This window comes from Balaenoptera physalus (genome assembly GCF_965194825.1).
Source record: "Balaenoptera physalus genome assembly, chromosome: 6".
Classification (NCBI taxonomy): Eukaryota; Metazoa; Chordata; class Mammalia; order Artiodactyla; family Balaenopteridae; genus Balaenoptera; species Balaenoptera physalus.
Window position 1 is genome coordinate 64,778,934 of NC_138885.1, and position 13,729 is coordinate 64,792,662.

General features: G+C 35.2%; 1 protein-coding gene across 3 annotated transcripts in view; it reads right to left on the reverse strand.

Annotated features, from left to right (window-relative positions):
- Positions 1-13,729, reverse strand: part of TLK1 (tousled like kinase 1) — a 196,858-nt gene that overhangs the window by 99,915 nt on the left and 83,214 nt on the right. For all 3 annotated transcript variants that reach the window (XM_082465376.1, XM_082465375.1, XM_082465374.1), the window contains exon 2: positions 8,920-9,038. In XM_082465376.1, coding sequence (XP_082321502.1) covers positions 8,920-9,033 — 114 coding nt within the window. In that variant the 5' untranslated portion in view covers positions 9,034-9,038. The remainder of the gene's footprint in view (positions 1-8,919; positions 9,039-13,729) is intronic.

Sequence of the window (13,729 nt, forward strand, 5' to 3'; positions counted from 1 at the left end):
CATTCAGGCTTTTGGTTTTGAAGACTGTTTCATTTGATACTCATTCATGCATTCAAAAATAATTATTGAGGGCCTTAGCATTGTTGTAGATGTTAGGGATATAGCAGTGAAAAAAAAAAGACTTAGGTCCAAGTGCTCATGGAGTTTACATTACAAGAAGGGAAACAGACAATAAACAAACATATAAATATTTAGTAATATATAAGGAACCAATAAGTACTTTAAAAAAACTAAGTAGAGAAAGGGAGAGTGGTATAGGTATCATACCTATACATAGAGCAGTCACAGAATGCTGCTCTAAAGAGGTGACATTTGAGCAGAAACTTGAATGCAGTGAGAGAGAAGTGTGTTTGAGGCAAATGGCAAATAAACCAGTGTGAGTGCAGTAGTGGGACAGTTATTAGTTGAATAGGGTAGTCTAGAGCTAGATCAGAAGGTCTACTTAGAGTACCGAATTTCATTTTAAATGTGATGGGAAGTCTTTGGAAGGGTCTGAAGTTGGGGAGAAACTGATTGCAAATTTGTATTTAATTCTACTTTCTTTTACTTTATGACTGTCTGAACTATTTTCTTTCCAGTTACTTCCAGTCTTTGTCATTTTGGGGGGATGTTTCCTGTCAACAGCCTAAAGATGGATTCTCATTTATTATCATAATATATACTTGGCTTTATTTCTTCCATATTATATAATCGCAGGTAAAAATAGAATATTTTTGTTTCCTCTTTCTGTCTTCCTCACTTTTATTAGACTAAGTTTCTTTTTGTTCCTCCTCCTACACCCTATCACAGTAATTTAAAAGTTCTATGTATAGTATGTCTGTTGCTTGTGCTTATTACTTTCCTACTTTTAGCAAACATATAACCCTATTCTTCTCTATAGACAAATCAAATCTTAATGAATTATTCTGTAGTCCTAGATGATTTTCTTACTGTTCTCCCCTGTTCCTCTTCTCCCAGAGCATGATCACTATCAGAAATATGATCCTTCGAATGCTTTTATTTCCACATTACAAACTCCTGGTGTCACTATTATTAAAATTTGCCCCTACTAATACTGCATTTCACAGGCACATTATCACCATCAATTTAAATAAAAACACTGTAAGAGTCATTGCTCACCACTATGTTACATTCTGTAAGCTTTACCTTTATTTATTTATTTATTTATTTATTTATGGCTGCGTTGGGTCATCATTGCTGCGCGCGGGCCTACATTTGTTTTTAAATTTAAATGAATATTTTTAAAATACAAGCTTACCCCCAAAAGAACAGTAAAACCAACATTAATTCAATATCATCACCCAACATACAGTCCATACTGAAATTTCCCCTGTTGTCTCAAAAATGTCCTTTAAAACTGTTTTTCTCCCAATCCAGGAGCAAATTTAGAACCTACGGATTCACACATTGCATTTGGCTACTAAGTCTCTTTCATCTCATCCAACCTAGAACAGTCCCTCTGCTTCCCTTTGTTCTTCATGGCACTGAATACTTTAAAGAGTCCAGGCCAGCAGGATGTCCCAGGAGTATTTCCTCATGATTAAATTCAAATCAAACATTTGCAGCATGAAAACTACAGGTGATGAGTGTTCTTCCTATTGCATCACCCTCAGGATACATATAATGTCAGGCTCTCTGTGACATTGCCAATGCAAAGCTTGACCTTACTTATTATGGTGGTGACAAACAAATCTCTCCTTTTTAAAGGCATATTTTCTCTTTTATAATTAATAACTAATCTATAGAGTGAAACTTTGAGACCTTGTAAAACACTGTTCTCCAAAACATTTTACTAAATGGTTTTAGCATCCATTGATGATCCTTACCTTAATCAATAATTATACTAGGAAATACTGTGTTGATTTTCTGATTCTATATTCCTTCTACATTAGGTAACATTCTTCTAAGAGACTGCCACATAACAATAAACATACCTAGCTTGGTTCCTAAGTACCATTCCCCACTAAAATGAAGCAGGGCTCTTTGAAAAGGTCTGTTCACATTCAGCACAGAGACCACAGTGACACTAGAGAGAGATGGTAGAGTTGTGTATGTATACATAAGCATAAAATTGGCAAAAATATTTATATTTCTTAAATCTAGATAAAGAGTATACAAGTATTCTTTGTAAAATATTTTCAATTTTTCTAAAGGTATAGTATTTTTTTCAAAGTAAAAAGTTGTTTAAAAAAAAAAAAAACTGGGGGGAGGAGGGGAGACCCTGCAGGAATGCATAAATATCAGTTTGAGAGAACAGAAATAAATAAATGGGTATAGAGTGTCATCATAAAACTAAAACTAGAATATGTAACTTTAAAACATCAGGAAAAACTCCATTTGTCCAATGGAAAGCAACGAGTAGAAGGGAATAAAAGTCAAGTACGATTAGAAGCTATCAGCCAACAGATGGCAGAACCAAGTCAGAAAATAAAAATAATTATAAGTACAATGGACTAAAACTCACCATTTAAGAGATAAAAATGCTCATATTCCATCAAAAAAAGTTGACATGTTGTCTACAAGAAACACACTTAAAAACAATAAAAATTAAAGAATAAAAAAACATATACCTAAGACAATATGAACCAAAAGAAAGTTGAGGATAGTATTCTTAAGATTTGAAAAAACAAATTTTTTTAAAAAATTATATAGTCATGAAACGAAAAGAAGATATATGCATGTAAAAATATAGCCTCAAAACACATCAAGCAAAAACTGATAAACTACAAGCTGAAATGAATAAAGCTGAAATGTATACATCAATAATCACAGTTAAAGATTTAAAAATACCCCCCTCAGAAAAAGATAGCTCAAGCCAACAATACAAGGAGATACCTAAGATCTGAACAAATACTATTAGGAGCTATTAGATATGAAATGTTTATAAAACAGGGCACATTTCAGGATTGATGCCATACGAACTGTATTTTCAAAATGTAATGCAATAAATTATAAGTCTGTAACAAAAGAATAGCTCAAAATAACTAATAATCTAAGAGGAGGGAATATACAAATGTTTACAGTAGCTTTATCTGTAATTCTTAAAATACTGAAAGTAACCTAAATGTTCCTTATCTAGAAGAAATGGATTAAAAAGAACTGTGGTATACTTTTACACACTACTATATAAAAAATAGATTATCAACAAGGATCTACTGTATAGCACAGGAAACTATACTCAATATCTAATAATAACATATAATAGAAAAGAATCTAAAAAAGAATATATATATACATATATATGTATGTATAACTGAATCACTTTGCTGTACATCTGAAACACAATATAGTAAATCAACTATATTTCAATAAAATTTTTTTTAAAAATTGTTGTATATTTTATACAGTAGGATACTATTCAACAATAAAAAGTAACTATTGGTAACATTACAACAACATGGATGAATCTCAAAGAAATGCATTATGCTAACTTATAAAAAGTCAGACTCAAAAGGCTACATATTTACAATACTTACCCCATTTATATGACATGCTTGCAAAGGCAAAACTATAAAAACAGAAAACAGATTGGTGGTTGCCAGAGGCAACCTAAAGGGGTAGAGTGCAAAAGGACACTGGGGAGTATTTTAGGAACTATTTTATATCTTAATTGTGGTGGGAGTTACACAATTGTATACATTCACAAAACTTATAGCAGAACTATATGATAAAAAGGGGTGAATTTTACCCTATGTAAATTATACATAACTTAATAAAAACAATGGGGGGGCTCTCATAACCAAACACTTAAAATCTATACATTTTATCATATGTTAATTCTGTCTCTATATAAATAAATAAATAATCTAATTCATTCAACTCAATAGCTGGAAGAAGAGCCATGGAGCAAATCCAAAGTAACAAGTAAATTAGGATGACAGAAATCAATGGGAAAAAAAAGTGAAATAGATTAAAACCAATATCTGTTTCTTTGATTAGTCAGAGCTCTGGCAAGAATGAACAGAAAAGGAGAACTGAAAGAATAAACAGAAATGAAATAACAAAGGAGATTTTTTAAAGTGTTATAACCATACACTAATAAGTTTGAAAAGCTTAACTGAAATAGATTAATAAACTAAGTAATATTAAAGAAATTTAAATGTGAAAGACCTTCCTTGCAACAAACCCCAGGCCAAGACAGTTTTACAGGTAAATGTCTACTCATCTTCCCATGAACATTTTCTACAACATACAGGATGTTGAAAAAATTGAAAATAGTGAAAGCAGCAGCAGTTCATTTTATGGGGCTAGTGTGACACTGTTTTATAAAACAGACAAGGTAGAGTGATGAAAATGTTCCGTATCTTAAAAGGAACATGGATTACTACGAGTGTACACATTTGTCAAAACTCACTAAATTATTACTCTTCAGGTCTGTGCATCTATTTCTCTTATAAGCATATATGTAAAAATCCTAACTAAAATAGTTAATCATGTATTAAATCCAAAAGTATTTTTTAATATTTATTTATCTTTATTCTTTTGGCTGCGTCGGGACATCGTTGCACTGCATGGGCTTCTCTCTAGTTGTGGCGTGAGGGTTTTCTCTCTCTAGTTGTGGCGTGCATGCTCCAGAGCGCATGGGCTCTGTAGTTTGCAGCATGCAGGCTCTCTCACTGAGGCGCGCAAGCTCAGTAGTTGTGGCGCGTGGGCTTATTTGCCCCACAGCATGTGGGATCTTAGTTCCCCGACCAGAGATCGAACTCGCATCCCCTGCACTGGAAGGCAGATTCTTTACCACTGGACCACCAGGGAAGTCCCCTAATAAAGTATTTTTTTAAATAGTGTATCAGGGACTTCCCTGGTGGTCCAGTGGTTAAGAATCTGCCTGCCAATGCAGGGGACGTGGGTTTGAGCCCTGGTCCGGGAAGATCCCACATGCCGCGGAGCAACTAAGCCCGTGCACCACAACTACTGAGCCTGTGCTCTAGAGCCCACGAGCCACAACTACTGAGCCCACATGCCACAACTACTGAAGCCCGCATGCCTGGAGCCCGTGCTCCACAACAAGAGAAGCCACCGCAGTGAAAAGCCCACACGCCACAATGAAGAGTAGCCCCTGCTCGCCACAACTAGAGAAAAGCCCATGTGCAGCAACGAAGACCCAACACAGCCAAAAATAAATAAATAAATAAAACAGTGTATCATAACCAAGTAGGGTTTATCACAGCAATGCAAACTTCAACATTTTTTTTTTAAATTTGTTATACTTATTATTTTTAAAACAAACAAAAACGTCTTAACTAACCAGTAATAGAAAAATTCTTCTGTAATTTGGTCATGGTTATATACACAAAACCTATAACAAACACTACACTTAATGGAGATACTTTAGATGATTCCTTCTCAACAAGACATAGTACTGAAGCTCGTGACCAATATAAAAAAAAAAAAAATTGGGGGAACATAACTATTTCTCTTAGAGAAACCTAGAGAATCAACAGAGTAGTACAACCAATAAGAGACCAAAAGCAAGACTGCTACATAAAAGACCAGCCTATAAAAATTAAAAAAAAACCCTAGGTCAGCAATAGCCAACTAGAAAATATAAATAAATAACACTTCAGCCACAAAAACTTTAAAGTATCCAGGAATAAGCCCCCAAAATTCATAAAAACTAGCCAAGAATTCTTAAGAACTCTACAGAGAGAACTGAACAAATGGAAAGACATTTCATGTACTTGGATGGGACAACCTAATCTTATAGATTTCAGTACTCCCAAAAGTAATCTATAAATTCAATGCATTCAGAATAAAAATTCCATTTGAATCTTTTAAGGAAAAAGATACAAATAAGCTATTATAGAAGAATAATCCCCAAATGCTAACAAGCAAATAAAGAGATGCTCAAATTTTATGAGGGAATAAAGATCCATAAATAATTAAGTCAACCTTACAAAAGAAGATTAAAGGAGAGACTTGCTCTACCATATAAAGAAGACATACCAAAATACAACTGTATTCTCTTTTATGTGATACTGGCACAAGAACACAGAGAGACCACCGGAACATTAGAGAAATCTCAGACACAGACTGGTATATACACATGGCAACTTAATATATGATACAGGTGCCAGTACAAGTCAGTGGGAAAATATGGATAATTTAAGAAGCATTGTGGAGAAAACTGGTTTACTACATGGAGAAAAATAAAACTCGATCTCTATCAATATTATGTAAAAGATAAGGCCTCGGACTAAAGAGTAAATATAAAAGTAAAACTGTACAATTAATAGAAGGAGCTGTAGAATATCTTTGTGCCTCAGGGGTGGGGAAGAAGTATTTAACTTTTAGAATACCATCAGAGTCCACTGGACCCAATTTTAGTTTTTTAGCTTCTTTTTCAAGTAATTCTGTTTGTAATAATTAATATTTCAGGACTTTTATTCTTTCTTAGAGATCATCCATAGAATAAAAATAAGATTTATTTTTAATAGAATAAAACACATTCTAGCTTGCAATTAATTACCAGATGTCCACTGGCCTTTCATCAATCTACAATACATTATGGGATCTTACTGATCTTATTTTTCCTATATTTTGTTATTATACCATCCTAGGAACTCATCATTACTTATCACTGTTCATCAATTATTCCCAACTATGCTAATACAAAGAAAAACCACTAAAATAAAAAGAAAATGGAAGAATGATGGTATGATAGGCAAAATATTGGCCTCCCAGTAATGTCCATGCCCTAAACACCAGAATCTGTGAATGTTATTTTACATGGCAAAAGGGACTTGCAGATGTGATTAAGGATAAGAATTTTGAATTGGGGAAATTATACCAGCTTATCCAAATTGGGGTGGGCCCAATCTAAACACATGAGTACTTAAAAGTGAAGAACCTTCTAGGCTATGGTCCAAAACATATGACTGCCAAAGAACTGTAAGAGAGATACAGCATTGCTGCCTTTGAAGATGGAGGAAGGAAACCACCAGCCAAGGATGCAGGCAGCCTCTCAAAGCTGGAAAAGGCAAGGCAAAAAGATCCTTCCCTAGAGCCCCCAGAAAGGAATGCAGCCTTGCAGACACCTTGATTTTAGCCCAATGAGAGCGGTGTCAGACTTCTGATGCTACAGAACTGTAAGATAATAAATCTGTACTGTTTTGGGCAACTTGGTGATAATTTATTATAGTAGAAATAGAAAAACAACACAGATTAAATCACCTAAAAGGACGATGCAATAGTCAAATAAATTTTGATCTTTTAGTTATCTTCTTGCCTTGCCCAAAGTACCACATCATCTTTCAAAAATGTATAAATGACTAAGAAACCATCTTTGTAGTCTGATTTTAGCTTTCATTTGACTCCAGCTCAGAATTAAGAAATTTTCATTTTCCACTTAAGATAATCAAGAGAAGAAAATGACAGAAGAAGACAATTTATAATTATTAGACAAATCAGAAAATAAATACAAAGAGATAACAGCACCTAAAACTGATGATGGTGACACTGACTATATAAATGAAATCTGAGTCTTCAAATGACAGTATCCTAGATGAATTTTCACAAATTCAAGAATCAATGAATTGGACAATACATTTCTAAGAGGAAAAAAAAAAGGGAAACATGGTATTCTCATCAGTTAAGTCATTCAACTGAAGGATTTCACCATACAATATTCTGCAACAAGAACCTGGACCATTTCATTATGCTCAAAGGACGCATAACAATATCCTTCATCTTTTATGATGTTTGTGCACCAAGATTTACTTGCTACAAAGAGATTTTTAAGTATGTTTAAATTCATATAAAATTTCTAATAAAGTTGTTTTTCATTATAGTTTTATTCTTATTGTTGTAAATTAGCAAAATAACAAAATATAAACATAGCAAAAAGGTCTATTTGACCCAGATGGTTAATGGTGACGACTGTTTTTCTTAGGTACAGACCATAAAGCAAAAAAATTGGTGAGTTTGAATACAACAAAATTAAATAGTTCTGTACAATGATGGATACCATGAATAAAGTTAACAGACATGACAAAATGGCAAAAGTTATTTGCACTGTATGTAATCAACATGGAATAAATATGTAGAATATACAAGGAACATGGGAAAATCAGTTTGAAAAAGAAAGTAATTCTGACAGAAAAATAGGCAAAGAACTGGAACAATTTATAAGACTCCCAAAGAGCTAACAAGCATTGAACAAATGCTCAAAATAATTGGTGGTACAAGTAAGACAAAGATACATTATTTTGTACCAACTGGACTATCAAAAATGAGGAATCTGGATGATGCCAAGTGTTTCTGGGATATGGAGATAAAGAAACAGTTGTACAAAACTAATCTGCTGAGAGTGCAGGTTAGTTTTATTAGTTTTATACAACTGTTCTGAATAGCAATCTTGCACTGTTTATTCAATTTAAATCTATACATACCCTATGCCTTATCAATTCTGCTCTTGGGAATATATTCTAAACAAATGCTCACAAAGTTCCGTAAGGGAACAATTACAAGAAATTCACTGCAGTGTGAGGTAGTGGGGAGTTGGAGACAACCTGATATCTACCACTGGAAGGCCCAACAGATACACTATTAATTTTATGCAGCAGTGGATTAATGTACAGATAGGAACATACACAATAGAAACATGGGTGATGGGGCAAGGAAGAATCAAAAACAAAGGACAGGAGAGGTAAAAATTATGTAAATGGGAGAAAGGCAGTACAATCTACCAAACTCCTTTTTACCCCTGAAACCTGTTATGCTATATTATAACATAATGCCCCAAAATATATTATGCTATATTAGGAATCAGGTATAAAAACAATGGATTTTTTTCTACACATTATAAAAATTATAGTAAGTATAATTTGCTGTTAAGTATGTATGTAGGGATCCTTTACAAAATATATTTTATATCATGTAATACAAGGAAAAAATGTCAAAGATTACAATTTTACTCACTTTAGCTCCAACACTGCAACTGCCCGTGCTCCCAGTGCTCCCACTTGCAACTCCTGTAAATCTAGCTTCCAATAATTCTTGCCTTCTTGGATCCAGACTATGAAGCTCATCCATTGCACCTATTAAGATAAAAAAACAAAAAAAGTACACGCACATACATATATATGTATTTATATACACACATCACAAAATATGTGTATGTAATTAGTTGAGATGTAAATATAAACTTAGTGAATTCTAAAAACAGATGAAAGTAAGAACTTAAAGATTTTTATAATGTCCACACTTATTTATCAAAATAATCTATGGTGATGGTGGATTTCCAATACTTTTGACTGCAATCTACATTAAGAAATATATTTTCACCCAAATCAGTATACACATACATACATATATTAAAAGTTCCACAAATACTTCTTACTGTATACAGTACACTCCAATATTTTCTAGTCTATTCTAGTCCATTAAAAAGGAAAAACACTGATTGTGAGCTGTTAAACTGATTTCATGAGCCATTAATGGACCCAGGTCCATAGCTTGAAAAATACCACTTCTCATAATGCAATTTCCCTATTCTAAGCTGATACAGAATTTTGGCACTAAGTGGTATTATTGCTTATATATACTTTATCTGACTAATTTTAAACTGGGAAGACTCTTATTACTGTCACATCCCCCAAATTTTTTGTACAGTAGATAGTTTTCAGTTTCTATCAGACAGACAGAAAACACACACATATATCAAGCAGATAACTGAGGTAACATCTATTATTAAACAATAACCCTGAAAATTAAGGGGGAAAAATGAGTGCCCTCCTGTAACTGCTACTATGCACACTAAAGCACTGATAAAACCTTAGAACTGACATAAATGATTGGTTCTCAAAGGGAGCAGGGAGGATATTATCAGAATTCAGAATCACATGTGGAGCATTTATAAATTACACTAGACCACTTCCATGTACCCTGACATTCCTCTCCTAAAGGTTAAGAGCTATTACTATAAATCTTACCCTTTAAAATTCCCTTCATTACCTTCCATCTTCATCTGGATAGAGGACTACATAGATAATGGCCATCCTTCCATGTTTATTAGCATTCCTGTACCTGCATATATCTTCCCTGGCCATTCCTCATTCTTCCATCTTAGACAAAAAGGTAGCTACCTTCAAAAAGCTAAAGGCTTCAGTTCTTGCTTTTGATCCCATTCCTTCTTGATATTCAAGGAATCTTGCATTTGCATGTATACCCCCCTCTCTCTTGCATCTTGTCCCTCCCTGCCTCCTCCTGCCTCATTTATATGTCTTCAAAAAAGAAAAAACAAAAACAAAAAAACTTTTGCTTGAATTTCATGCTATTAATATTACCATTTAATCCTTTCCTTGAACTAGTGATTTATAACCCTATCCTCCTTAGGTCCCTGGAATCTGGTTTCTATTATAAGTATACTCCTGACAATGTACTTTCAAGTATCATCAGTACTTCCAATTTTTTTCTGATCCTGCTATTACATCAGAAACAGTCATTGTCAGATGATAGATAGACAGATAGATAGACAAACAGATAAGAAGAGCATTTGCTCCAAGGCTCTGATATTTTTTTCCATTTTCTTCATAATGTTTGACAAGCAGAAGTGTCTAATTTTGGTGAAGTGAAAATTATCTAATTTTTCTATTTACAGTTATTATTTTTCTATTCCTTCCAAGAAAACTTTGCATGTCCCAAAGTAAAAAACATAGTGGATTTAACCAAGATGGCGGAGTAGAAGGACATGCTCTCACTCCCTCTTGCGAGAACACCAGAATCACAACTAGCTGCTGGACAATCATTGACAGGAAGACACTGGAACTCACCAAAAAAGATACCCCACATCCAAAGACAAAGGAAAAGCCACAATGAGATGGTAGGAGGGGTGCAATCACAGTAAAATCAAATCCCATAACTGCTGGGTGGGTGACTCACAGATTGGAGAACACTTATACCACAGAAGTCCACCCACTGGAGTGAAGGTTCTGAGCCCCACGTCAGGCTTCCCAACCTAGGGGTCTGGCAATGGGAGGAGGAATTCCTAGAGAATCAGACATTGAAGGCTAGTGGGAATTGATTGCAGGACTTCGACAGGACTGGGGGAAACAGAGACTCCAATCTTGGAGGGCACACACAAACTAGTGTGCGCATCAGGACCCAGGGGAAGGAGCAGTGACCCCTGGGGATACTGAAGCAGACCTACCTGCCAGTGTTGGAGGGTCTCCTGCAGAGGCAGGGGGTGGCTCTGTTTCACCGTGGGGACAAGAACACTGGCAGCAGAAGTTCTGGGAAGTACTCCTTGGCATGAGCCCTCCCACAGTCTGTCATTAGCTCCACCAAAGAGCCCAGGTAGGCTCCAGTGTTGGGTTGCCTCCGGCAAAACAACCAACAGGGAGGGAACCCAGTCCTAACCATCAACAGTCAAGTGGATTAAAGTTTTACTGAGCTCTGCCCACCAGAGCAACAGTCAGCTCTACCCACCACCAGTCCCTCCCATCAAGCCTCTTAGATAACCTCATCCACCAGAGGGCAGACAGCAGAAGCAAGAAGAACTACAATCCTGCAGCCTGTGGAACAAAAACCACATTCACAGAAAGATAGATGAAAAGGCAGAGGACTATGTACCAGATGAAGGGACAAGATAAAACCCCAGAAAAACAACTAAATGAAGTGGAGATAGGCAACCTTCCAGAAAAAGAATTCAGAATAATGATAGTGAAGATGATCCAGGACCTCGGAAAAAGAATGGAGGCAAAGATCGAGAAGATACAAGAAATGTTTAAAAGACCTAGAAGAATTAAAAGACCTAGAAGAATTAAAGAACAAAGAAACAGAGACGAACAATACAATAACTGAAATGAAAACTACACTAGAAGGAATCAATAGCAGAATAACTGAGGCAGAAGAACGGATAAGTGACCTGGAAGACAGAATGGTGGAATTCACTGCTAAGGAACAGAATAAAGAAAAAAGAATGAAAAGAAATGAAGACAGCCTAAGAGACCTCTGGGACAACATTAAATGCAACAAGCTTCGCATTATAGAGGTCTCAGAAGGAGAAGACAGAGAAAGGACCAGAGAAAATATCTGAAGAGATTATAGTCGAAAACTTCCCTAACATGGGAAAGGAAATAGCCACCCAAGTGCAGGAAACGCAGCGAGTCCCATACAGGAGAAACCCAAGGAGAAACACGCCGAGACACATAGTAATCAAATGGGCAAAAATTAAAGACAAAGAAAAATTATTGAAAGCAGCAAGGGAAAAACAACAAATAACATACACGGGAACTCCCATAAGGTTAACAGCTGATTTCTCAGCAGAAACTCTACAAGCCAGAAGGGAGGGGCATGATATACTTAAAGTGATGAAAGGGAAGAAACTACAACCAAGATTACTCTACCTAGCAAGGATCTCATTCAGATTCGACGGAGAAATCAAAAGCTTTACAGACAAGCAAAAGCTAAGAGAATTCAGCACCACCAAAACAGCTCTACAACAAATGCTAAAGGAACTTCTCAAAGTGGGAAACACAAGAGAAGAAAAGAACCTACAAACACAAACCCAAAACAATTAAGAAAATGGTCATAGGAACATACATATCGATAATTACCTTAAACGTGAATGGATTAAATGCTCCAACCAAAAGACACAGGCTTGCTGAATGGATACAAAAACAAGACCCATTTATATGCTGTCTACAAGAGACCCACTTCAGACCTAGGGACACATACAAACGGAAAGTGAGGGGATGGAAAAAGATATTCCATGAAAATGGAAATCAAAAGAAAGCTGGAGTAGCTATACTCAGATAAAATAGACTTTAAAATAAAGAATGTTACAAGAGACAAGGAAGGACACTACATAATGATCAAGGGATCAATCCAAGAAGAAGATATAACAATTATAAATATATATGCACCCAACATAGGAGCACCTCAATACATAAGGCAACTGCTAACAGCTCTAAAAGAGGAAATCGGCAGTAACACTATAATAGTGGGGGACTTTAACACCTCAATTACACCAATGCACAGATCATCCAAAATGAAAATAAATAAGGAAACACAACCTTGAAATGACACAATAGACCAGATAGATTTAATTGATATTTATAGGACATTCCATCCAAAAACAGCAGATTACACGTTCTTCTCAAGTGCGCACGGAACATTCACCAGGACAGATCACATCTTGGGTCACAAATCAAGCCTCAGTAAATTTAAGAAAACTGAAATCATATCAAGCATCTTTTCTGACCACAACGTTATGAGATTAGAAATGAATTACAGGGAAAAAAACGTAAAAAACACAAACACATGGAGGCTAAACAATACGTTACTAAATAAACAAGAGATCACTGAAGAAATCAAAGAGGAAATCAAAAAATACCTAGAGACAAATGACAATGAAAACACGACGATCCAAAACGTATGGGATGCAGCAAAAGCAGTTCTAAGAGGGAAGTTTATAGCTATACAAGCCTACCTCAAGGAACAAGAAAAATCTCAAGTAAACAATCTAACCTTACACCTAAAGAAACTAGAGAAAGAAGAACAAACAAAACCCAAAGTTAGCAGAAGGAAAGAAATCATAAAGATCACAGCAGAAATAAATGAAATAGAAACAAAACAATAGCAAAGATCAATAAAACTAAAAGCTGGTTCTTTGAGAAGATAAACAAAATTGATAAACCATTAGCCAGACTCATCAAGAAAAAGAGGGAGAGGACTCAAATCAATAGAGTTAGAAATGAAAAAGGAGAAGTTACAACAGACACCTAAG